Source organism: Pavona decussata, unplaced genomic scaffold, assembly GCF_977016875.1.
Source record: "Pavona decussata unplaced genomic scaffold, jaPavDecu1.1 SCAFFOLD_265, whole genome shotgun sequence".
Lineage (NCBI taxonomy): Eukaryota > Metazoa > Cnidaria > Anthozoa > Scleractinia > Agariciidae > Pavona > Pavona decussata.
In genome coordinates, this window is record NW_028145667.1 from 41,998 (window position 1) to 68,687 (window position 26,690).

General features: G+C 39.5%; 1 protein-coding gene across 1 annotated transcript in view; it reads right to left on the reverse strand.

Moving 5' to 3' along the window:
- LOC146455919 (uncharacterized) overlaps nucleotides 1-26,383 on the reverse strand; it is a 29,532-nt gene extending 3,149 nt beyond the window's left edge. The window contains exons 1-15 of the mRNA XM_085093669.1: nucleotides 26,262-26,383; nucleotides 25,513-25,865; nucleotides 21,328-21,492; nucleotides 20,448-20,558; nucleotides 20,189-20,317; nucleotides 19,422-19,518; nucleotides 8,503-8,721; nucleotides 6,701-7,077; nucleotides 5,437-5,604; nucleotides 4,971-5,081; nucleotides 4,450-4,566; nucleotides 3,764-3,854; nucleotides 2,907-3,281; nucleotides 1,522-1,644; nucleotides 962-1,084 (exon numbers count right to left, since the gene is read on the reverse strand). Coding sequence (XP_084949795.1) covers nucleotides 962-1,084; nucleotides 1,522-1,644; nucleotides 2,907-3,281; nucleotides 3,764-3,854; nucleotides 4,450-4,566; nucleotides 4,971-5,081; nucleotides 5,437-5,604; nucleotides 6,701-7,077; nucleotides 8,503-8,721; nucleotides 19,422-19,518; nucleotides 20,189-20,317; nucleotides 20,448-20,558; nucleotides 21,328-21,492; nucleotides 25,513-25,865; nucleotides 26,262-26,340 — 2,638 coding nt within the window. The 5' untranslated portion in view covers nucleotides 26,341-26,383. The remainder of the gene's footprint in view (nucleotides 1-961; nucleotides 1,085-1,521; nucleotides 1,645-2,906; nucleotides 3,282-3,763; nucleotides 3,855-4,449; nucleotides 4,567-4,970; nucleotides 5,082-5,436; nucleotides 5,605-6,700; nucleotides 7,078-8,502; nucleotides 8,722-19,421; nucleotides 19,519-20,188; nucleotides 20,318-20,447; nucleotides 20,559-21,327; nucleotides 21,493-25,512; nucleotides 25,866-26,261) is intronic.
- Between the last annotated feature and the right edge of the window lie 307 nt (nucleotides 26,384-26,690).

Genomic DNA, 26,690 nt, shown 5'->3' on the forward strand with positions numbered 1-26,690 from the left:
AGGTAGTCTTACTGTTTTTAGAATAAACTTAAATTAACATCGTTCAAGGTTTAGCTATGCGACTCGCTTCAAGGTGATTGTCTATTTCGCAAAATGGAAGAATTTTTGAAGACAGTGAAAGAGTTAAACTCCTTCAATGATTTACAGTAAAATGGTCTAGAGAAGGAATTTACTGTCACTGTAAAAAAAGGAGACTAGCTTGTCAATTAGCCTGATGGATAAAAAAGTAGGAAGCACCCGGTATGTCGATGTGGATTGTTTAAAATTTACAACCGCGGTTATCTTTAAAGACATGAATTTTTTGTTTATAAAATTATTATAGGGAAAGTTTACTCTGAAGTTCTTTTTTCTGTTACTACCTTATGTACTCGAATCAGGAAGCACCCAACAGTTCGTTTCTTTGGCGAAATGTCACTTATATAAACTTTCGTCATACTATAACACAAATTCCTTTTGTTTTCGACCCGGCAAGTGTGTCACTTCAAGTAAAGATACCAGGAATAAGTCCAGCAAGTATTTTCTAAGCACCAACAGTGCCTCGGAAATTCGGGAAATCGGATTTTAGCCTCTGAAACTTTCTGCAGATCAGACTTTGTTGACTTGCACAAATACACTTTTGAGAAGGCCGTAAAACGTATCCGAAAGAAATCGTAACATGCAAAAGCTATTAATTGTAGGTGTTAGTTCTGTCCTCTTTTTGGCGTCGAGTCCTCGTGAGATACATTACGAGTTGTAATTCAGTCTCATAAGTAGAACCAACGAGCAAAAGGCATGACGGACTTTACGAAGGTAAATTGACCCCCTCCTTCGTGTAAAGATTAATTGATGGAATAAAAAATACTGCAGTGCTTTGGGTCGTTGACATTACATTTTTCGAATAACAAGTGGTTCGTCTTGAGTTTTTATAGTAAGGTAAAAGAATTAAAAAAAAAAAAAAAAAAAGGTTTTTGCAGTCCCTTACCAGTACACGTTTTCCCATCGCCCGAATATCCAACTTGGCAAGAACAAGTGTATGATCCATGCACATTACTACATGCAGCATTGACATCGCAACTGTGTGAGTTGGTAGAACACTCGTCTATATCTGCAAAATGTTCGGAAAAGTAAACGTTAGCACATTGGTATTTAATATCATTGCCATTAACTTTATTTGAAATTGTCATCATCATCATCATCATCATCATCATTAATTTAACGCCGGTCGTATGATTGTACTGGACTCAGGAAGTACCCAACGGTTCGTTTCTTTTTTTTGTCGAAATGTAACCTAAACTTTGTAACAAAGAAAAGCAAATTCCTTTTGTTTCCGAATGACAAATGTGTTACTTAAAGGGAAGATTCCCGAAATAACTCCAAACAGCAAAAATTCTCAAAGCATCAACGTTTATTCGGAAAATCGGGCAATTAGATTTAGCCCTTAAACTATATTGACGCACACAAAAACAGCTTATGTACTCAGTGCAAGAAATTATAAACAATATTTATTCTTAATGAAGTAAACTGACAAAGGAATTCGCTTACCAGTACATGTTTTCCCATCGCCTGAATATCCAGCTAGGCATGAACATGTGTATGATCCATGCACATTACTACACGATGCATTGACATCGCAACTGTGTGAGTTGGTAGAACACTCGTCTATATCTAAGACATTTTCGGGAAAGTAAACGATAGTATATTAGTCATGAAATTGAAAATTGCCGTAATCCTTATTTCTAATGAACTATTATTGTCATCATCATCATCATCATCATCATCATCCTAGTTCCCAGTGAGATGTTATACTTCTAATCACTATCACTATCATCACCACAAGCAAGTAAAACTGAACTGGAATTGGGGAGTGTCCCATAAAGGTGCGCATGATTACTGACAGGTGTGTGATGTACTGAAAAAATTTAGGTTAGAATTATTGGTATAATTGGTTTTAAGATTAAACCATTGAAGGTTTCTCTATCCCCAAAGTTACACCAAGAAGTGAACGTGCCCGGCCTCGGCACTTTTGACAAGACTCACTGTCAAACTCGCAGTTATGATACGCACTGTAGTTGGTGATCGCAGTTAAAGTTTTTGGATTTTTCAGTAAATAATTTATGCACATTTTTATAGCAAGTTGCTTCCCTTGTTGAATAATTTGTTTTTGCAATTTTTCTCCCTAACTGTAAGATCTGGCTACAATTGCACATAAGTGTCCGTCTGGGAGTAAACCTTAAATCACTCCGAGCTTTACATTTAAAGGAGCATTAACAGACGCTGAGCACCCTGCCTCACCGCTAAATGAATTTGAGAAGTTATATGAGTTAGCTTATTTTTTTTTCAAGTTTGCCATGGGAACCAGTCGGGAAGTTATATAAGGCCCGGTTCAGACGCCGAACTTTTCATGAGCCGAACCTAATACCTCGAATTAAGTACATGAAAAGTTCGGCGTCTGAATCAATCGAGAACGGCTGTGTCAATTTGGAACGGCTCAGCCGTTCTTCCCGCCTGGCTCAGCCAGGAATTTCGGCTTTGGAACGGCTTTGATTCAGACGCCGAACTTTCCATGAGCCGAACCTAATGCATAAATTATTTTAACGTATTTCAAATACTGAAAAACTAAAAAATTAAAAATCAACGCTGACATTTCGATTGGTTTTGCTTCAAGTAAATTAAGTTCGGGTAATTAAATTCGGCGTCTGAATCAAAAGGCGGGATTTTCGTGATTTGGGCCGACCTTAATTTGAATTAAGTTCGGCTCATGAAAAGTTCGGCGTCTGAACTGGGCCTAACTCTTTACCTTACGTAATTTTCGAAATCATAAATGTTACTAGAAAAACCCTTATTTTACAGTCACAAACCTATCATAGACTGGCTGAAATGTGCTATTTAAAAGGTTATGCTGGACATCAATCTATATAGAAATTCACCTGTGAAACAAGTGAAGTTGTAGCAGTTATCACACGACACATCATTCCAAGTGTAACCATGCTTGACACCAAGAGTATGCACGCAGTCTTCCTCTCTCCAGTTGTTTGGTTGTCTTGGCGCCCAGAACCTAAAACTGCTTACTTCCTTGTTTGTCCAAACAAATGATCCTTCTACACTTCTATCATTTAGACCTATCCAGCTTCGTTCACCATTATTGCGATGCTGAATGTACACATTTTCTTCTTGGTTGTGAATCGTTACCAGATTTGAGCTCATTGCAGAACAGTTTGATTCAGCAGTCAGCCATGAGGCGCATGCAGAGCTTGTAAAGTAGCAGAAACCACCGAAGTAACTCCAGCCTGGTTTGCATATGTCTGCCATAAGGAGATCAAGTAAAATTCATTAGGAACTTCTCTTACTTCCTCCGATTTAGCTGTGATCCTCCTCTGGTACTCAATCAGGAATTAAACGAAACCTGTGTGTTATGTTACTCTTGCTACCCCTGCTTTCTTAAAAAGCGGGCAAGTTGACAAGGCTAAAAACTAGGGTAACAGTAAGTACCGTAACAGAAAATGGTTCATCAACAAACCAGCACCTTTGAGGCATTGGTTTGACGCCGGTTGGAAGGAATCAATACAGTGTTATTCGACTTGAGAGCGTCTCTTCATTGCTACCTACTCATAATACAGTTTATGCTTACAATTATTGAAGGACAAGTTGAACCTGGTGGTAAATCTGGATTAGTATAGAGTCCATTGGTTTCCTTCTACCTTTTTGAGGACTGCTTGCCATTTGCCTATTTGGTGGAAAATAATGGTTTCTCTAGTTAGACAATAAACTATTTCTATACTCCTACCTGACAAGACAGTGTATAATACAGAAAGTGGATCATACTTGGACACGTACAATTCCTTTAAACAAATTCGTGCTCCTGTTCTGTTGATGTACTGCGAAATAGAACAAAAATATTTAAATTATGCCTCAGTCCTTTACTTTGCACGTTGATTTAGTATTTGTGGCCACGACTAAATAAGCAACTTGATGACTGTGCCACTTGAGGTAAACTATGAGTGAGTGAGTGAGCTCCAGATAGTTCGGTTTTACGACTTCTGAGAGAGATAGAGTCTTTTGGATGATATTGATGACAGAACTCATACACTGCTATCCACAGACTATTTTCATCACAGGATGGGATTTGTCTTTTTATAGCTTCAAATTCTTATCTTAATTTAGCTTCAACATTTTATTTTGTGGATGAATGCAGGAGAAAAAGCATCGATCCTTCAGCATGGTTCGTAGTATGATGCAGTGTTGTCAAGAAAAGGCCACTGGCATGGAAAAGTTCTAGGTATTAACGATAACCACCCTTGTCTGAAGAGAATGGAGGACTTCAGACGTAATCAGTTAAAATTAAAGATGTGTTTATTATTTCTCAATGCCTATTAGGGAATTTTCTTCTTTTTTAAACAATTTTAAAAAATTGTTTCTTGATAACAACAATTAATGAATATAGAGTAGAATAAATTGGTGTCGTTGACTTACCTCTACCCAAGGTGCTATAGAATTGTGCATAGGATCTTGATTACCACCAGTGGAGGAATGATTTGCTGATACAAAAACACTCGGAGCATTTTTATACACCTTAACAAAGCGGATATCCTAAGAGAAAACAAGAGGTTTATAACGGATTAGCCCCTTAACAATGGAAGGAAAAGGAAACTCAATGAAATTCGGTTTTAATGATACTGAAATTTCAGGAGAAAATTAAGCCCATTTGAGATTTTGTTATAGCCCATTTTATAGTTGTGCACCCAGTGACCTGGGATTTCGATAGAAGCAAAGCTGGAACTGACTTTGTTTTGATATATACCACACTACAATCACGTTTTTCTTTTGCTCACTAGTTTCATTGTCACATGAAAACCACTTAGGGGCAGGTTTAACGGCAACCTCGCTCCCACCCTGAAGCCAGGTCACAAAACACACAGCCAAAAAGTGGGCTGCATGCATTGTTGTGCTGAGAAATAAAAATGTTATACTGATGATAAATCAAACACACTGACCTTGCAGAATGCGTCATTGAAATCAGCAGGAGGACGCTGAGAGTTTGCAAAATTAACTGAATTGAGTTCTGAGAAGAGAGGCTTGTGCAGCGACGAAAATGCCAACCATTTCTACAAAAGAGGAAAGAGGGACAAAACCAAGTGAGTTTAGGGTAAAGAAACACACGGTTTAAAGTTGAATAATAATAAAAAAAGATAGTATAAATATTGAATTGGATGATGAATCTGCTAGTCGATTTTCCTAACTGGGTCATTTTACTGTAAGCAAGAGAATTCATTTCGTTTACCTGGAAATCCAAATTGTGGAATCCCATCGGGGAGTAAATAGCAATAGCTCTAATAAGCACAAGTAAACAAAAAGCTGAAGAATCCTGGAAGTAGTGCTATGACGCCATCACGAAAACATCCTTTTAGGTGAATTCAAAACATCTAAAGAAAGACCATAAAAAGGATCTGGAATACTTACAACGTAAATGTCTTCGTGGGAACCTGCATAATTTTGCAGTTCCCTTAAACATATTTTAAGGGAAGATCGCGTGACGTCTTCCAACCAAACACTTGCCGCATCTCTCTTCAGTCCGGCGTGGTGGTGAGCGGCGGTAATAAAAACCGAAGGTCTCTTTGAAAACGTCCCCTGTGGCAAAATGGCACATTTTTTTAGAATAAGAATAAGGGAATATATATGAGTTTCAGTCTCACACACCGACGTTCAACCGAGACCGAAATTTGGAAAGTCAAGATCTTTTTCCAAGACATTTTGTTACGTGACGTCGTTTATTGTAAGTCACGTGACATTTTAATTCCACATAACTTGACATTGGTGCCATGGCAGCGCGGAATGCTCGAAACTAAAACTGACTTATTTGAAATCGCAGTTTAGGCAACACTTTGTGTCAGTTTTGAAATGGGTTGTGTTTTCACTGCTGCGTTAATGCTTAGGTTAGATTAGGAGACTAGCACTCAAGGTGATACGTGTCTGATAGAGGTTACATCAAAAAGTGGTCACGAGTGAAAATTTTAACCTTATTGTAACTTTTGAATCTGAGAAAAAAGTCCTAGTGAAATAAACCTTCCAAGCTTTGATTACGTAATGAAAAGGATTAAATCAATGCTGTCCAGCATGTATGCTGTTCAAGTTGGTATATATAACTCCTCAATAGTTGCAACTCAACAGAAATCCGTTAATATCGAGCGGTGTCGTTTTGTTCGTTACCACTGCTCATTACTGCTTAAAAAAATAGCGAACTATCGGAACGATACACAGTTTAATTTATAAAGTCGATACTGAAAATCTCATTTAGTTTAGTTTCAAGAAAAAAATAGTTTAGTTTTACAATGAGTTAAGTATAATTTATAATTTACTTATTAAAAGTGGTTGATTTTGTAAATGTTATGTATTTACCTTTGTACATGTTATTTATTTAGGTAATTTATTACTGACTGCTGTCCCCCTTTTTCTCCGCCCGCCTCGACTAGCACCTGCTTTTTGCGGGCGAAAATGTTTTGCCATGTAAATAACTGATAGCAAAGCTGTATTCAAGGTTATTTTTATATTCTTTATAGGTTAGTAGTAAATAAGCTTGGTTTAAAGTATGAATTGTAAAAATGTGTGAAATGTGTGATTAAATATATTATTATTATTATTATTATTATTATTATTATTATTATTATTATTAAATATATAGTTATTGTAAAATCCCGCTCAACAACCATTAGAGCAAATAACTTACCGAAGGAAAGTTCACGGTCTCACAAGTCGTCCCAGTCCACCACTGTGATACGCGCGTCTCTCCACTAATACCACCCACTGGAGCACCCTGGTAGCCCATCCAATCTATTGTCACGTTAGCTTTGGATTGTCGTTCGTTAAATCCAGCCGCCATCACACAGGCAGTGAATTGCTGGTTATTTACTTGTTCAACCCAAGAAACGGTGGCATCATGGACATAGGACTTGTCAGAGGTACCAATGTGATTGACAGTAATCTGCACTTCAATGGGTTTGTCAGGATAGAAAACATAAGGTTGGAAACGAATTACTTCGCAATGGGAGTACCCCAGAGATGGAATGTGAGGCATGTGTCGGCGACCGTGTTGAAATGGAAATCCTGTAAAAAAGGCATAGACCAGCTTTTATGAGTGGACATAAAATATATGATACACACAAAGAAACAATAAATTAAATAAGGCTAACAACAACAACAACAACAAGTTAACCTCGGCCTTCAATTTAATTGTATTAAGTTATTAAGTCATGTGCATTTTACTTATCTCTTCGCTTTCAATCGAGTAACTGTAAAAGTGACATAAACCTGTACGTTTTACTCTTATCAGTAAAAAGTACGTTTTGGAAAAACAACGAAAGTTAGTTGTAGTTTGAAGTGTGTGAGAATACCTTTGAAAAATGTTTGAATGTTTTCAACGGAATGCAGCCCGTTGTATTAAGATACAAGCTCCTGAGTGAAGTTGTTTTTATCTTACCAAACAATGTATCCCACAGAGGTTCTCAATGGGGTAAATAAAACTGATAGCTGAGAAACGTTTAGAAAAGTCTTATCTGAGTCTGCTGAGATGGCTAATCTTTGCCTGCGTATGAGGGGTGAATATTACTTGTAATCACTTGCCAATAGCTGTGAAGATAATAAGCTGCTATGCTAACAGAGATACCCTGGAGCTCCTCACAAGTTGTTTTTCTTGTATGGTAGAGCAGAGTTTGTAATGTCTCGAAAGAAATTGGAATCACTCGAACTTTTTTCGGAAATTTTGGGATGATAGTCGGCACTGTTCGGTAAACGAGAGGGACATACCTTTGATACGATACAAAACCGCAAATACACGTTTGAGGGAAAAGTTAACTGAGGTGTCATAATAAACATAGGTGAGAAATAGCTTAGCCTGATAGCTGAAAATACAGCACATCCTCATGACATGATGCTGCGTCTTAAACTAAGAATGTTATATCATAGCAGCGATACTCTCTTGGCCCTTTTTGCCTGTTGTTGTTTGGATCAATGTTTTTTTGTTTCGTTTGAAACATCTTTCTGTGCCCAATGTGTTCTGAAGACATAAGTGGAATTAAGGACGGTGGCTTCTTTTGTTACTGCGCATACGTTCTGCTTATCTCGAGATACTCGGGTTTCCTATGGATGGTGCCTACCAACACAGGGATCTTTTTGGGCGGTTTAAAACTATGCGGAGAAAACAGAACTGTACTTAGCAAGTACCCTAGGCTCCCAAGAAGGAAACTAGGGGGTAACCATGCTTTTTCAAGAGAAAATAAAGCTTCAATTTGAAAAAAAAGAAAGAAAAAGAAAAAACTCGCCATACATTGCTTTGCATTTTACTGTCTTTTTTTTAAAATAATAATAATTGTTGCTTAATTATCTTTAAAAAAGGTCCCGCTTCCCCCAATTTGCTTTCTGGATTCCAGTATCCCATACTAAGATCTGTTTTTCCCGCATAATCATTAGCTGTGCAAAAATACTTCTTCATTAGCATGCATCGTCCTTAAACCTACTTGTAACTGAACATACCTTCACAACTACCAGGATGTTGCACTGTAAAATTCAATTGCAGCAGACACATTTGTTGTTCAAACAGGCAGTTGTTGTCATATGTAGTGCCGTTTGAAGAGCAGATTGGTTCTTGGAAGGATGGACAACTGTCAACGCTTACACAACGAGCATCATGAGGTCCAAAAGCCTTACACAAACAGTGGTAGTCGCAAGTTACGTCTAAACACGGATCCAAATCTAGAAAAAAAGTTCAAGAGAAAGAACAAATTAAGTTGATCTTGTTCGTCAAGTAGAAAAAAGTACGTTTTTATGGGAGAGGAAGGGGAATGGGGGCAAGACTTGAGGCTGCAGTAACGGGATGGTAAAGCGGTTGTACGCGACATGTGCCGATTCGAGCCACAATAAGCTAGCTTAAAAAAACCGGAAAGCACTAACAGCGGCAGAGTAGTGAGAATTATGAACAAAAAGTTCCATTTTTCGACGTACTTATATTTAGAAACGGAAGCTGAGCAATAAAATTCCAGGCAGGCAATTCAATGGCAAAGCAAAGGAAGGCTTACCTTCCGAAATGAGTATATTAAAGAAATGCGTAATTTTAAACGGCACCTTCTTTCCTTCTTTCTTCTGTACCGTCACAGGGCTCGTCGACCCTGTTGCAAACAAGACTAGCAACCATATGGGAAATATTTTGCAAACATTTTGGACATATAGCCTTTCGAACCGAAATTAAATGTAAATCAACTAATCAGCGACTCCAGGTTCCAACACAAAATATATAAAAATATACAATTCATGAAATGTCATAGAATGTAAAAGGAGTAGATGTAGCAGGCATCCTTCAGTCTCAGGAGACAATGGTGTGCGCTCTGTTGGGTCAGTTTTTCTGTTGAGAGCAGCGCCGGATGTGGCTCAGCAGTCCAATCGTAGCATGGCAGTCTCTGCCACAATTTTTTCACGCAAAGTTGGATGGCTGGTGTGAGTCCGCGGTTTGCTTTCTCTCTTTAGGTTGTGTCCGTTTGTTCTCAAGCTGGAGGTTTCTCTTCTCCTCTCCACTCCTGACACGATCTCGTACGGGAAGACGCCAGTCGTCTCTGTCATCTGCAAGCTTTTCCCAGTTATCTGGGTCGATCTCCGTCAGCTTCAGGTCCCGCTTGCAGACGTTCTTATAGCGGAGAGCTGGGCGGCCTACAGGGCGGCATCCAGAGGTTAGCTGACCGTACAAGAGGTCCTTTGAGATGCGACCGTCCACCATACGGTGCACGTGTACCAGCCACCGTAGTCGACGCTGACAGAGCATGAGATGCATGCTGAGCGAGCCTGCCTTCTGCGATCCAGGAGGCGTGGTAAGTGAAGCGGTCGGTGACCTCGTGTACCTTACCGTTGATGTTGATGGAGGGTACAGAAGGAAAGTCTTGGCCAATGACGTTGCTCTTCTTGATGCTGATTGTCAGCCCAAATTCATCTCAGGCGTGGGAGAACTTGCTGATACAGTTGCTGGAGGCCTTCCTCAGTGTGTGATGGCAGAGCTGCGTCGTCAGCAAACAGCATCTCCTTGACGAGAAAAGTCCGAGCCTTAGTCTTTGCCTTTAGACGAGCCAGGTGGGACAGCTATGGCGTTATATCCCCGCCAAAATTCAAGCTGTTGTATGCAATATTGTTGCTTTAAATTATTGGTCGTTTTTTCAGTCCAATATTTGTCTGCTATAATTCAACATTGTGCATTGACAATTCAACATTCATATTTCAAAATGCAATATTCAATCTGTTGTATGCAACATTGTTACTTTAAATTATTGGTCGTTTTTTCAATCCAATATTTGTCTGCCATAATTCAACATTGTGCATTGACAATTCAACATTCATATTTCAAAATGCAATATTCAACTTCTATAATTCCACATTTTGCATTGACAATTAAACATTCATATCTCAAATACCATTCACATGCGACATCCGACTTTCCCAATTGTACATCGGTTTCACATTTTAAAATAATCGTTTCCACTCACCATTCGAGTTTCGCATTTTTAATGGCAAGATTCCATGTAACATTTAAGTTTCATCATTCAACATTCAAGTTCCATCATTCAACATTCAAGTTTTAAATTGAACTTCACGGATGAATGGTTGACCTTTAGTAGCGAATCCGCAGTAGTAACAGAGCGTGGGCGCAAGGAGTAACGCAAGCACGGCACACGAGACAGCTACACGACAGCTCCACGGCAGCACGTATACGATGGATTCTAATGCCAGGAACGCAAAATCAACGCTTCGTCGTGTAGCAGAACAGCTACTTACAGAATTTTTTAGATAAAACTAGTGAGCAGCACGTCTGCGAACTCTTACAGTTGTAAAACGATTTATTTCCTCCTAGTCCTACGCGTTTCGTGTGACTAACGCACACTTCGTCAGGGAGTTTTACAATACAACATAAGTGACCTGTATATATACCTTAATAAAAGACTAAAATAAATGTTACATTACGTAAAACCGCACCTACGCTAGCGGATTTACATGTAGGAAACAGGCGAAAAGGTGAGCAAGGTATGACATATTTTGTGCGTGACACAATTTTGTGGCGCACACAGTTTTAGCTAAAACTCTTAACAAATAGTATATACCTTCCCGGGGTAGTCGATAGCATTCGATAACAATCGATAAAAATTGATTAATTTAATTCGAAATTGGAAAAAAATCGATAAAAGATTTCGTTGTGAGTAATCGATAATTATCGATTTTTGAATCAGGGCTATCGATTTTATTGATAAATATCGAAGTAATCGAAACTGAATTATCGTTCCAATTTTCAAAACGGAAACACCAAAAGATATTAAAGAACTCGCAGAGACACATATAACAACTTCTCTGGCCTGTTCGTTAAATGATAAAGATTGCTTCATCTTTTTTTTCTAGAAACTTTAAGTATTACTCAGCTTGTGTTGTATTTTTTTAAATCCGATATAGATCCCTGGTTGATTATTCCACAGTTTTATTTATTTGCTGATGTAACACAATCGCACGCTCGTTGCTCTGTCACCCAGTCTTTAGAGGGAAGATTTTTGTGATTTTTTTGAGTAAAGATACGAATAAATCATCTAGACGCCCTCGGGCTCGTAATCTAAATTCTTCTTGTTCCCCATATTTCTTAGGTTAAAACGTAGTTTCAAAAGCAGCGTAACAAAGCAAAAAGAGAGAATTTAGCCGACAACCCCCGGGCGACAACCTTGAAGTAGCCTGCGTTCCAGCCGGACTTGTCACTCAAGATCTATAGAGAACTCTATATAGTCTTACGGAAAAATGCCGAGGAGCCGGAAAAGTAAAAATAATTTATATTTGTAATCGAACCCGGTTAATCAAACAATAAAACCAGGAAGAAAATCATAATGCAGCCTCTTTGGTCTCTTGTACAGTGCTTGTCAACAAATCATTTCATTGCCGCTTTGAAATCTAAATTTAAAGAGTCACAATCAAACGTTCCCTAAACGTATAAACAGAATAATTTTTATCGATTCAATAACGATCGATGAATCCGATACAATCGATAACATTAACACTTCGTCGGCGTGTGAGTGTCGAATTTTTTCGATTGACCGATAAAGTCGATATCGTTTTTAAAATTCAATTTATCGATAGATATCGATTAATCGAATGATTTTCCGATATCAATTTTTGTCGATTGACTACCCCAGGATACCTTTCGAGACATTTCACCCTTCTAGCAAAGGTACGCTACTAAATAGTTTTTCCTTTGCGTCCTTCGCTGAGACTAGGGAGAAATTTTGGAAACGTCTACGGGTGAGAGGTTATCCCTTGAGATTTTTGCCTCCACTGTTTCGCGCAATACGTTACAGTGATAGGAAGGGTTGGCTTAGGGACTGTTCATTTTTTATGAGCATGGGGGGGGGGGGCTGGTGGGATTTAGGGGGGGGCCACGAGAAAAAAAAATGGCACTAAAGGGGGGGGCTACCAAAAAAAATGAGTGAAAGAGGGGGGGGGAGAGGTCACCAGAAATAATTGGCTAGTAGGGGAAATTGAAAGTGGCTCAACACAGAAACAGATGAAGAAATTGAATATTATTTCAATTTTATTTAATGCGATTTTCCTAACCACTTTTAATTTGTTTTACATACTGAGGTCGAAATCTGCATTTTATATTAAAAACAACTGAGCAAATGAAGCATATCTGTTGGAAAAGCAATAATGAATATAAACTGAGGTAGACACCTATGTTTGTACAAGTTCAAATTAATATAAAAACGTATCAGTCTCACTATTGAATCATCCTTGGGGGAGTAGTTTTCTACAAAGTGGTTGTACTCTGAACTATATCAATAGATTATTTAATGTTCTTTTTAATAGTACTCACTTTTATAAAGACTGTTGATTAGTAAATTATTTGAACCCAGGAGTATCAGTAGACTCAGTAGTATGCCTAGTGTGAACATCCAGATTAGTTTTAATAATAGAACTGTTGTTGGTGACTTCAGTTGACGGTAAATCTGAGCCGTAAGCCATCTTCAGAAAAGCTTGTAACTGTCATTTTTAATAGCAGTACTTTAATATCCAGGCGCGTAGGAGGGGGGGTTCGAGGGGTTCGAACGAACCCCCTTTACAGATCAGTAATGGCGGAAGAGAAAGCACTTAATGAGGAGGTTGAACAATTACATGAGGTGTACCATGCGAGAGAGTAGAATGTCTGCCCTGGTTCTAATGCATATCAAATATGATATGCCTGTCAATTTTGACGAGATAGTCAATTTGTTCGAAGGCCTACACCCAAGAATGATGCAGTTTACCAGATTGGTGTATGACTATCAGTAGATTGAATAGCTATCAGAACTCGACAGAGCGCGGAATGTACATTGAACTTTCTTGTTTAAGTTGAAACAATTATGCCGTAGGAATGATGTATATAGCTCAAAAAGCTGCTGTAAAACAAATTTGTGATTTGCCTAAAATGGGTCTCAAAATGCAGGAAATGAGGTTTCTGGGAACCTAGATTTTCAAAAATTTCCGGGGGAGCATGCCCCCGGACCCCCCTAGTAAGCAAGATTTGGGGCTCAACGAACACCCCTATCTAACCCCTACCTACGTGACTGATATCTGTGCGTCCGCTGCTTTTTTTCTGTTTAATATGACTCGTAATCGTTGATTGGTATGCTTTGATCCGTATTTTGTTAGTCAGATCTGTACGTGTATTAATTGTTTCTACTCGAAGGGGAGTAATTTCACGTTAACCATTTGCTTGATTAATTTTTATAGTTTCTTTGAGAATCTAAATGGAAATTTAGGGTTTGTCGTTGCCGTAAACGTGTTGCTATCTATAAAACGTTTTTTTAAACAAGAGAAATCTTTACCTAAGTAGAGAACGGTTACTTGTTAATAGTACTGTAAAGAAATCACAGTAACAATTACGTTTATCTTTGATATAAACAGCACATAAGCGTTTTGTTAAAGTTAGGAGTATGATTTGTTTCTGATTGGGCGGGAGGGGGGGGGGGGGGGTCATCAGAAAAAATAGTTCTGCTAGGGGGGGGGGCCATGTGGAAAAAATTGCATGCTAGGGGGGGGTCATACAGTTTCGTAGTGGCAATTAACCAAATCCCACCAGCCCCCCGATGCTCATAAAAAATGAACGGTCCCTTAGAAGTAAACCTAACAAAAGGTCACGGGTTAACAAGACTATTGTCTTAAAAAACAACCTTTAACTGCAGTCACGCACGTATCAAGCATACTACCAGATTTGGATTGCACTGTCTGTTACAAGTCTACTGTAACTTATAGCTAATCTATGTAAATAAGCTGTACAAAATTTTTTGGGGCCCACAGTCTTAGCTAAAACTGTGCAAGCACAAAATATGTCACACCTTGCACACCTTTTCGCCTGTTTCCTACATGTAAATCCGCTGGCGTAGGTGCGGTTTTACGTAATGTAACATTTATTTTAGTCTTTTATTAAGGTATATATACAGGTCACTTATGTTGTATTGTTAAACTCCCTGACGAAGTGTGCGTTAGTCACACGAAACGCGTAGGACTAGGAGGAAATAAATCGTTTTACAACTGTAAGAGTTCGCAGACGTGCTGCTCACTAGTTTTATCTAAAAAATTCTGTAAGTAGCTGTTCTGCTACACGACGAAGCGTTGATTTTGCGTTCCTGGCATTAGAATCCATCGTATACGTGCTGCCGTGGAGCTGTCGTGTAGCTGTCTCGTGTGTCGTGCTAGCCTGAGTATCAGGCCTTCCTAAGGGGAGGGGGGAAGGGGAGGGGGAGGGGGAGGGGGAGGGGACGGGGGAGAAGAGGAAAGGAAGACCTGACACAAAACCTTTCAGAAGTTTGTGTCGAACGTCCGAATTTTGGACGTTGGCGCTGATTGGACGAAACACAAAAGGTTACGTCACACCGCCGGAAACAAAAATTATCATGATAGACTAAACAATGCAACTGTCGCATGTTTTGTATTTTGATATCAAAGGTCATTTCTGTCATTTCTGGGTTACGAGTGCTGCGTTTATCGCCTGTTGAGCAACCGTCGTTCTTATACCCGTTGAGGCATTTATTTGGGTTTGGTACGTTTGGCTTGTTTCAGTGCGTCCGGTGACAGTACAGCCTCTCTAGTTAGGATTTGAATTGTTTAATAATCTTTATCCGGCCGCCTATTTGTTTTCGTAGCTGAGATATGTGTTTCTTATCACGGCTATTTGTCTTTTGATTAGTTACGGCTGCGTTTTTGTCATCACTTCTTGCCATCCTGAACTGTGAGATTTGTATTTTCCTCCCGTAATGAAGCTGTATTTAGTCGCGAATTCTGCTCAGTGGTGCTCAACAGAAAATATTTTGTTTGGAGAGACTTTTGCAATGGAGCTGTCTGTGTAACTTCAATTCATATCTCTCACAGCGGTCATCGCTGACATGACAGTTGCATGACCGGAAGTTATTTGGATTGGCTACTATTTACGGCGAAGCGTCATGCTCATAGAGGGGGCGGAATACTCGTCTCAATGCTTTTGTGTCAGGCTTTTCTTCCCTTTTCCCCTTCCTCTCTTCCCCCTCTCCCCATCCCCCCCCCCCCCCTCCCCGAAAAGCCTGATACTCAGGCTAGTGTCGTGCTTGCGTTACTCCTTGCGCCCACGCTTTGTTACTACTGCGGATTCGCTACTAAAGGTCAACCATTCATCCGTGAAGTTCAATTTAAAACTTGAATGTTGAATGATGGAACTTGAATGTTGAATGATGAAACTTAAATGTTACATGGAATCTTGCCATTAAAAATGCGAAACTCGAATGGTGAGTGGAAACGATTATTTTAAAATGTGAAACCGATGTACAATTGGGAAAGTCGGATGTCGCATGTGAATGGTATTTGAGATATGAATGTTTAATTGTCAATGCAAAATATGGAATTATAGAAGTTGAATATTGCATTTTGAAATATGAATGTTGAATTGTCAATGCACAATGTTGAATTATGGCAGACAAATATTGGATTGAAAAAACGACCAATAATTTAAAGTAACAATGTTGCATACAACAGATTGAATATTGCATTTTGAAATATGAATGTTGAATTGTCAATGCACAATGTTGAATTATAGCAGACAAATATTGGACTGAAAAAAACGACCAATAATTTAAAGCAACAATATTGCATACAACAGCTTGAATTTTGGCGGGGATATAACGCCATAGACAGCTTGCCTTCGCTTCTAAAGTGCGGGTGGACTCCCTCGTCTGAGTGGCGGAATGCAAAGTTCAGAAGCAAGGAAAAGAAGATGCCGAGCAAGGTTGGCGCTAGAACACAGCCTTGTTTCACTCCACTCAGGATCTTAAAAGGCTCTGATGATGCACCGTCATAGCTGACTGTTCCCTAAATGTCGTCACGAAAAGAGGCAGTGATGCTGAGTAGCTGCGGGGGGAGTGGGGGGGGGGGAGGGGGGGCAGCCGTTCTTCTTCATGAGCTGGAACAGACCTCTCTTGCTCACAAGCTTTAAGGCGTTGGTAAGGTCTATAAAGCCGATGTATCTGCTGCTCGCGGCATTTCTCTTGTAGTTGGCGCACGGCGAAAACCATGTCCACTGTTAATCTCTCTGCCCTGAACCCGCACTGGGACTCAGGGTAGATGCGTTTGGCGAAGACTTGTAGGCGGGTCCTAACCACGCGAGCGATGACGTAGCCCACAACGCTCGGCAGCGATATACCCCTGTAGTTGTTACAGTCGCTGCGGTCACCTTTGTTTTTGTACAGCGTGATGATTTTGGCATCAGACATATCCTGGGGGACTTTGCATTCATTCCAGCATGTGCATAGTACTTCATGCAGTGGTTTCAATAGGGCTGGCTTTCCACATCTGATGATCTCAGGAGGAATGCCGTCTTCACCTGGTGCTTTCCCACTGGACAGTGCATCAATGGCTTTGTTAAGTTCCTCTATAGTCGGATTAGTGTCCAGTTCCTCAAGGACAGGCAGGTCTTCAATGGTATCCAATGCTTTCCGAGAGACTGAGTTTTCTGTAGAGTAGAGGTCAAGGTATTGCCCTACCCATCTTGCCATCTGCTTGTCCTGGCCTGTGATCACCTCTCCTGTCTTGGATTTCGAGTGTACCGCCTTCTTTGTTGCTTTTCCTGTGGCCTGTTTGATGCCTTTATACATGCCTCTAATGTTGCCCGTTTATGAGGCTCGCTAGATGTTCTCTGAAAGCTGGAGTGAAGATTTGATGGCCCACCTGCGGGCTGTTTGGTGAACCTTGCTCCGGGCGGCTCTCAGTGCCTGTAGCTTCTTCGGAGTTGGATCACGCTTGTGATTGACCAAGGTCGTGCGCTTCCCATTGATCACTGGTTCCAATTCTGTGATATTTGCTTCAATCCGGTCTGCATTCTTGCGCTCCTTCTTGTCATACACTGACACCACTGTGCTGTATATGGTGTTGCAGAGAGAGCTTGCTATTGTTAATACCTGGCTGGCCTTTCTTCTTAGAGTGACGAAGCTTCTTTGATCTCAGCTTCACTCCTGAGGCAATCAGAGAGTGGTCAGTGTCGCAGTTTGCAATATGGTAGGCTCTGGTGTTGCAGATGTTGTCTAACAAGTCATGCTTGGTGACAATCAAGTCCAGCTGGAAACAGTGTTTTGGCCTGGGGTGTCTCCATGATCCTTTGTGGCACGCTTTATTCTGGAAGAAGGTGTTTCCTACACACAGGCCTAGGCTGTGGTAGCAGCACAGTTCCAAGAGCCTCTGGCCGTTTTCGTTCATTTTACCAATTCCATGGTGACCCAGGATACTTGGCCGTGAGTTGCGTTCGGCGCCCACCCTTGTTTTGAAGTCACCAAGGAGGAAGATATGTTCAGAAAAAGGAATCTTGCCAATTGCCGCATCAAGAGATTCGTTGAACTGGCCTTTCACTTCTCCTGGTGAGTTCAGTGTGGGGGAGTAGATGCAGACTAGGTTGACAAGGCCATCTGCAGTTGACAGGCGAAGAGTGAGTAGCCTCTCTGTGCCGCCAGTTGGGGACTCGATCATGCGGAGTAGCGCGTTTCTGACGCCGAAGCCCACTCCATGTTCCCTAGTTACTGCAGCGCCTTTTCCCTGCCAAAAGAAGGTATAATGTTTCTCAATCAGGGAACCACTCTCTGGTGGTCGTGTCTCCTTTAGGACAGCAATGTCAACATTCAGTTAGTGAAGCTCGCGGTCAATTACTACGGTCTTGCGAGTGTCATCGACTGCTTGAAGGTCCTCGGTCAAACCGGGACGCATTGTTCTTACATTCCCGCTTGCTATGCGAAGTGCTGGAGACTTCTTTTTCTTCTTCTGTTGTTTGCCTGGTGCGTAGTTTGCAGTCCACTTATCGAGCGATGTACTCTAAGCTCAAGGCAGCACCTTATTGGCTGGCTGCTACCCAGCTTGAGGTGAGCGGTGGCTGACCAGTGGAATACGATGATCCCTCCCACCGTCGAAGACAACTCGTAGCGTCCAACGCTACGCCAATCGAGCAGGGACTTATAACCCGTAACTTCTGTCTTCCTTGTAGATGTATTTAATAGTTTACCTAGTGATCTCAAACAACTTCACTGTAATTCAATGTTTAAGCTCAAGTAAAATTTATTTTATTCTTACAAATTAAACATAGATTGATTAAATGTTTTCTTTTAATACGAATTACTTGTTCTATAGTAAGTATAGTGAGTTGTCCAGGTGAAAACTGTCTTGGTAGCCCAGACATAAAACTGTAAAATACTTTTTAAAAATGTTAAAATTTTAATCATTGCATGAGTAGTGCCTTTTTAAGCAAGTTAGGAAAGGTCTCCTAGATAAGCCTAGAAAGGTTGCTTAGTCTTCTTGCTCAATAGTTGTTCTACTAGCAAAATAAGTTGAAAAGTATCATACCTGATTTGTGGCAAATCAATCAATCAATCAATCAATCAATCAATCAATCAATCAATCAATCATTTAATCAATCAATCAGTCAGTCAATCAATCAATCAATTAATCAATCAATCAATCAATCAATCAATCAGTACAAGTACTGATACCAAGGAACCAATGAGAGGCCTATTTGCCATTGAAAGAAACAGTTGAATCTTGCTGGGCGCATTTAATTGACAAGAACAAAATGTTTGTCAACAGTAAACATCGATTTACTTGTGATTCGTGATTTGAGGAAAAAACGGACTCGTGATTCATGATTGCCAACCACAAAGAACCTAATTAAAAGGCCTTGTAGCTAGTGCAGAACTTTTGCAGATGTCAGACGCCGACAAAATTAACTGTAAAGGCTGTTTTTCTTTTCACTTGGTGCGTCAGTTTTAAGAAGGGTAATAGTGTCATATACTAACATGCGTGACCGGCAAGCTGGAGAACGAATTTAAAAGGCAATTATTTAGTGTATAGAACAGAAGAAGTTATCTCGTATTTGTTCTTCACTTGTCACTGATTTTACATACCTCCAATAACCAGGTAATCAACTTCAATGGTGTCTTCACTGATAGAGTCTCTGTCGTAAGTTTTCACACAAATCTCCATCTCTTTTGTAGATGTGTACTAAAATGAAACATATCTGTTAAATTTTGCTTGATATAGCTCCCAACACACTGCGACAGACATCTGTATCTTTTGCATCATTTATTTATGTTTTAGTTTTAATTTCTCAATATGCAAACACAAGCTACAAATTTATGTGACTGTTTTGTTCGAAATAACCATACTGGCAATTGTAAAAATTTCTTCTTTGTTTTAAAATTATCTAGTTCAGGTTATTCGCTGTATCGTTGACATACGTCCTTCCCTGGTTAGTTTTTATTTCCTCTCAATTTGAAGAGGGAAAGAACTTTCCTCCAGGTTTCATTGTCATAGTTTTAATGCTCATTAAGTAATGAAAGGGTGCTCAGCTATGAGGGACGCACAATCAACTTTTCCCTTGCCAAAAGTGCTCACACTTCTAAAGCGCTCAGAGTTAACAGTTTTTTTTCCTGAGCGTGGACGTCTTCCATTGATGTAAGGGTAACATGCTTCTTATTAAATTCGCTTAAGTCAATGAAGTAGCGCATGAAACAATAGATAGGTGACTTGCTTGTGCAAATTATAAAGATATATTTTTAGCAAAGCTGACCCAGTTGATCCAAACCTTACTATTGTTTACCTTTGATTAAATGGTTAAACTAAAGAAGAAAAAAAAAAAACAATCAAACAACATTAACAACAAACACCTTACCTCAATCCAGGCGGTAATTGCGTCACATCCTGACCCTGCAGACTGCCCCGAACTGTTGTTGTTGTAAATGCGTTTTGGCGTCACTACTGCCACAGGAGGAGCAAAGAATGGCTCTGTAAAGTTGATTTTCTGTAACAAAAAATAATTATAGCTTTTATCAGACACAAGAACAAGTATTTGCTTTTATAGTGGTTCAGATCATGTTCAAAATGAACGAGTCTAAAAAATGATACTTTTTCTTCTGACCACTTCTCCTTACCTTACAGAAGGCGAAGTTTTCTTGTTGAAGAAGAGAATTGTTTTTCGACAACGCTAAGCTGCCGGTCAAGGTAAAGTTCTCGAGACTCAGGTTGGTAAATGCTAACCAGTTCTGCAAGGCAACCATAAAGATGACCAAATAGGAAAGTCAACTAGTATTTTCTCGACTTTGACCTTTTTCCTACTTCTATTTCTTTTAAGGCCCTTTTGTCAAGTTTAATTTGCCTGTCTGACATCGAATGAGCCAAGCGAGTGCTCAGTTGTATATATATATATATATATTTGTTTACGTTTGTTGTCGTTGTTATTTTGACTTGTGTTTGTTCATATCACCTAAAAACCAGAGCGGGGTCATTTCTTTATAAGTAAAAGATTTGTCTGCAGTAGATTGAGTCAGTGCAATTAAAATTTTTGGATTAAGCATGTGTGTTTAAAAGCAAGATTAGATTTTAATTTTATCTTAGAACAACAATAGTAATAATTTATTAACGAAAAATACCATTGAACTAAAAAAAAGTAAATTTCAGTAAATATACAAATGTTCAAAAGTTCAAAAATATTTTCTCTTAAATTTGGTACTGGGTTACAATAGTGTGTTTACAACTGGGCATAAAAACTGAAAATATTAAATCTAGTGGTTGTAATTATAATTTATAAATACACGGTCGGCAAAAACTGACCTTAAAACGATTAGTTCTACATTTTGGCAGTGTGAGCGCGTTCGAATTGCAACGCTCGTGTAGTTTCATCCACTCTGCTAGCAGAGAGAAGGTGGTGTAAACGCGATGATAGTCGGCAGATCTTTGCTAAATTCCGCTCGTATCTCGCCTGGAGTTGAGACGATATCTTACCCAGGAAACAACAGTTAATAAATTACTCACAATTTTGATGTTTTGGTGTAGGCCATCAAAAATCCTGGTTTCTCTGAGACATAGCGTAAAACTTTCCTCACTCTGATTGTTAATCCACAAAGCCATAGCATCTTGAGGTTTTCCCGGAAACTGGTGACTTGGAGTTGCAAGAATAGTGGGCGCAGACAAAAAACGCTGGGAAAACAAATATTAAATAAGAAAGGGCTTGAAACTACACGACTGAAGGGTGAGGTAACCAACTACAGATTATAAATAAAGAACCACCAGTTGCATAAATGGCACATGAGTGTATGATTATGCGATCGAGGACATTTTATTTGTTTATTGGGAAGGGGGGTGGGGAGGTAGAGGCCGTAGGGGCACACATAGCGTCATTTGTTACCCATGATATAAAAGTGAAGATAGGGAATAATTTCACTTGCGTTTCGTCAAAATTTTAATAATTATTAGAATTTTGACCAAGCGCTTTACGAATTTGATTAAAGATACCTACCTACAGAACTCGTACATGCCTGGTGTTAAGCTGTTTCAAACACTAAGACTATGACTAAAGCCCCATTAACACCAACAAAACATGTTTAATTAAACCAGGTTTAACAAAATGAAAATGGGAGACAGAAAGCTTAACCATTGACTTTGACATAGGATTTAAGTAAACTTTAACTTATGCTATCATTTGTGCTAAATCTGTAGTCGACAAAAATCCGAAGGCAGCTTTTATGATGGAAACAATTTTAAACTGTGTTTAACTAAACAGCTTTTAAATGTGTTTAAGCCTTGGTGTGAATGGAGCATAAGACTAGATTTTGAGTAAGATTTTGAGGAAATTGATGTTTAACTTATTGGCATGTGGGATCATAGCTCATGTTTCATTTTACACGTGTTAATTTCAATTTCATGTCTAATTCCAAAAGCAAAGTACATTATTTTATCTTTCCCCCAGGGAAGGGAAGATGGCGGGGGGGGGGGGGGGGGGGGTGTTGTACGCGTCGAAATTTTTTGTGGGGGTGTGCGGCGCGGTCTCTAGAATCTATAGCCAGAAGTTCATACTCACATTGATCAAAATGGTAAAACTCTATACCCTATTTCAGACCAAGAACAATACTTCTTTTGGACGCGCACTTACCTATATAACTTAATATATAGAGAAGCACTCCCCCTCAAAGATTTCTCTTCAACTACAAACAATTTTTGGCACCCACTATATGATGATCAGGGGGAAGGGTATATGGGAGAGATGCGAAGACCTTTCTTGGGTTTGAAATATTAGCGATTGGGGTCCAGTTTAATTTTGGCTTATCAACTTGGCCTTATCTGCACGTCCCCGTCGCTAACACACCTTTAAGAACACTTCTCTGTAAAAATCAAACAAAGTGGGAAATGAAAATTTTTGCCCCCCCCCCCCCCCCCCGCGCAAATCTGACATGCAGATAGATCTTAAGGGAGGATGTTCCAAAACGCCCTTTATTAACGTCCTTACTTCAAAATTGCCATGGTAACATCAGATGTTTGTTGGCACCACAAACTCCAATTTTGAACTCAGAAAGGTTCTGAGTCAAACTCGTTCCTAGGGTCCCCTCCTACTCGGCCCCCGTGCCTCTCTCTCGCCACGGGGGCCGAGTAGGAGAGGACCCTGGGAACGAGGTTGACTCAGAACCTGCTATGAAAAGTGCCAAATGTAAGAAAACATTTCTTGAGTCTACTAGTACACTACGACTTAAGATTTACACTTAAGTTAAAACATTTATTCGACATTTATTCGACAAACCAGGAAAGATTTTTTGCTGCTCAACGTTTCAGGGTCATCGTGACTCCATTATCAAGAGTCTCTTGATAATAGAGTCACAATGACCCCGAAACGTCGAGCAGCAATAAATCTTTGCTGGTATTATATATGCCTTTGCTTCAGCAAATCCCTGCTGATCAAATGTTACTAAACTATATGTGGCGTTTTGTTTCATCATAAGTTTGTGAATAAATTAAACAGTCAATGAAGTAGACAGTGTCTTGGCCATTTTAATTGATGGGTAAGACGAGGAACATATTTTCTTGAATTTCTCTAAAAGTACATTAATGGTATGAAACGAGAGCACGGAATATCACTGACGATAAATAGCCTTGCAAGCTGCAGGAAAAGGTTCAGAAGTCTGGAACTTTGTACAGTTGGAATGATTTGTAGTAAGCAAGGACTCCTTTAACTTATGTCAAAACGTGGAGAATTGGACAAAACAGGCCGGAAAGTAAGCTTTACTTTGCTTGGAATTGTTTAAAAAATAACGGTCATTTAGAGATGGATTTATCAGAGATTTAACTTGGCGACCTCGGAACTAAAATTAATCAAGAACTACAGCCGGTGTTCACGAGCAAAAAGATCGCTGATCATCTGAGAGTCACAGAAGAAAAGCCTCCCCTGATCAATCAGCAAAGTGTAGTATACGAATTCACATGTGATTTGTGTGATACAAATTATATTGGGTACACTTGCCGCCACCTACATCAACGCGTTGAGGAGCATAAACATTCTGTGATCGGAAAACACCTCAGGGACGCGCATGGTTCAACACCTAACAACTTAATTAAGAACTTTAAGGTCATAAAGAAATGCCGTGACAAATTTGAATGTTTGGTCTACGAAATGCTGTGGATCAAGAACAAAAGACCGAAACTGAACACGCAAGCGGATTCCATTCGCGCGAAACTCTTTACCTGAATGCTTTCATGCTAATTTATTTTCTCACTTTCAATACCTATAAATATGCGTTTCCGTTATTTCTATTTTTACTCATTTGACAATGACGATATGAAGTCGTCGAAACGTCATGTTATTTTATTATGGTTGATTTTCTTGTTGAAATTTAACCAGTACGCGATATATTTTTTTAAATACAAGGCCGTTTCAGTTTTTTAACGTTTTACTGGCGAATCAAGGGGTTCAGTAATTATGTCAAAATGAGGGAAATCCGCTTTTATAGAGTTTTTTTTTCTTTTTTGCCCTAGGAATGAAATAAGTCGGCCCCGCAGAAATTTTTACAGATTTAGTAATTACAATGTCCACTAAAAACCAGCAATATAGTTTCATTTCTAGAACTGATGTACTTTTAGAGAAATTCAAGAAAATATGTTACCTGTTTTACCCATCAATTAAAATGGCCGAAACACTGTCTACTTCATTTACCGTTTAATTTATTTACAAATGACAAAACGAAAAGCCACATATATTTTTGTAAAGTCGAACAAATGTTTTAACTTTAATGCAAGTCTTAATTTGTAGCGTATTAATTGATTTAAGAATTTTTTTCTTACTTTGGCACTTTTCACAGCAGGTTCTGAGTTGAAAATTGGAGTTTGTGGTGCCAACAAACATCTGATGTTACCATGGTAACAATGGAGTAAGGACGTTAATAAAGGGCGTTTTGGAACATCCTCCCTTAAAGTCTATTTGCATGCCAAATTTAAGAGGGGGTCAAAAATTTTCATTTCCCACTTTGTTTGATTTTTACAGAGAAGTGTTCTTAAGTATTGAAGTATTTGGTATTGCAGCCTAATTCCATGAAATAACATTTGCAGTTAAAAATCCCAACTGGCAGTAGGAGGCAGACCAATTGGCTATAGCCTCTCTATCCTCCCTTTCTATCCTATCCTCCCACCCTGGTGTTTAAGACATGAGCTCGAAAATGCAGCCTTTCAGATCGGTTAGGGAAAGATCATGTTGCAGATTGCCAGCAAAACCAAATGTCGACGATGACTGTTTCAAGAGCTTGGTTGACATCCTGTAACGGATGATTAACTTTGGTATGTAAACTTGGAAACTGATGCACTGCTTTTTTTTAAAGAAAGCCTTTTAAGTTTGCTCTAAGCCTGGTGGAAAATGTTTGGCGATTGCCCAATCTTTTCTCCCCCGGGGAAAAAGATGCTCCCAAAGGGTAAAGTTTTTGAACCGTTTTGGGCTGAAAGTTAAAAAAAAAAAAAAAAAACGGGTATGAATTCGAAAGAACAGGTCTGAAAAGGGTACCAGTAAATTACATATTTTGGTCTGAAGTAGTTTCAGGGTTTGGACACCGGAACCAATCCACCCCCACAAAAAATTTCGATTAGTAGCTCCCCCTCCTGTGTTGAACAGGCGACAAGAAAACACCGTTACTTTACACGCGCTTATCTCTGGAAACTGAAATTTCATCAGAAACTTAGACTAACCTGTGGGAAGTCAATCTTTTTGCACTCCGTTCCAGTGGTCCAAGAGTTCAAGGCAGTAGTTCCTACTTGAGCGCCAGAAGGAACAGATTGGACCGCGATCCAGTTCACTTCCGCAGTTCCATTGGAACCGTCACCGTATTCGGAAATACAGGTTGTGAATTGACTCGGTTCCTCTGATTCCACCCAAATTGCGCCACCATTACCACGAGATGGGTTTTTGACTGAATGCCCAAATGAAGCGAACACCTTAACTTCCCTTCCGCCAAAAGGCTGCGTGAAAGAGACCTTCTGGCAAGCAACTAGTCTTGGATTGGCTGTTGTCACGTTGATTTTCCCTGTCTTGAATTTAGCCGCTGTGAATAAAGAAAGAAAAGGAAACAAGTTCACTTATGACTGTTTGTGTTTGGCGCTAAAATGTCTGTCAATGATATTTTTGCCAATTATTTAAGTGTAGTTTCCGCCATTAATGTGCGTCCAAAAGCTAAATCTTTGTCATACTAACCAGCTGGAAATTAAAGGCCAAATACGCTGTAGCCAGGGATCATTTATTATAAAACGGCAAAATACAATCATAAATTGTGTTTAGACCTAAGTCAAAATGGATGAAATTATTTTATATAGTTTTTTCCTGTTTGTTGGACATGTACACCCCACCCCCAAAATTTTGTTGAAGACCAAGTTGAGAACAAATTGAAAAACCAATTACCAATATCATAGAACAAAATAAAACGCAAATTGATTGTAGGTACCTTCAGTTCTTTGCAGAAACAGCACAAGGGTGAATAGAATGAGGCAAAACTGCAACGGGAGATGGTACTCGTCAGACATCTTGCATCAACTGAAGATAAAGCTTCCCTTTGTGGATATCATATCAATGACAGTACGTGTTGAATATTTTTACCTGTCCGAGCATGCAGTGATGCATTGAAAATGTCCACGGGTTCTAAACGGATAATAAAAAACGTAGAAGCGTGGTATGGATGGGGAAGAAGGGGTAGTCGAAGTTTGAGGGTAAACATAAGCCTTCGTGTTCGAAAAGAAAGTACCCACCCATGTCATAATCAAAGCAGTATTCTCAGTATGCGCCCCCCCCCCCCCCCCCCCACCCCCTTATAGGTCAAAACTGAGTACTGAGACATTCTCCTTTTACTTAGGGCCTAGAAGACTTCACGCAATAT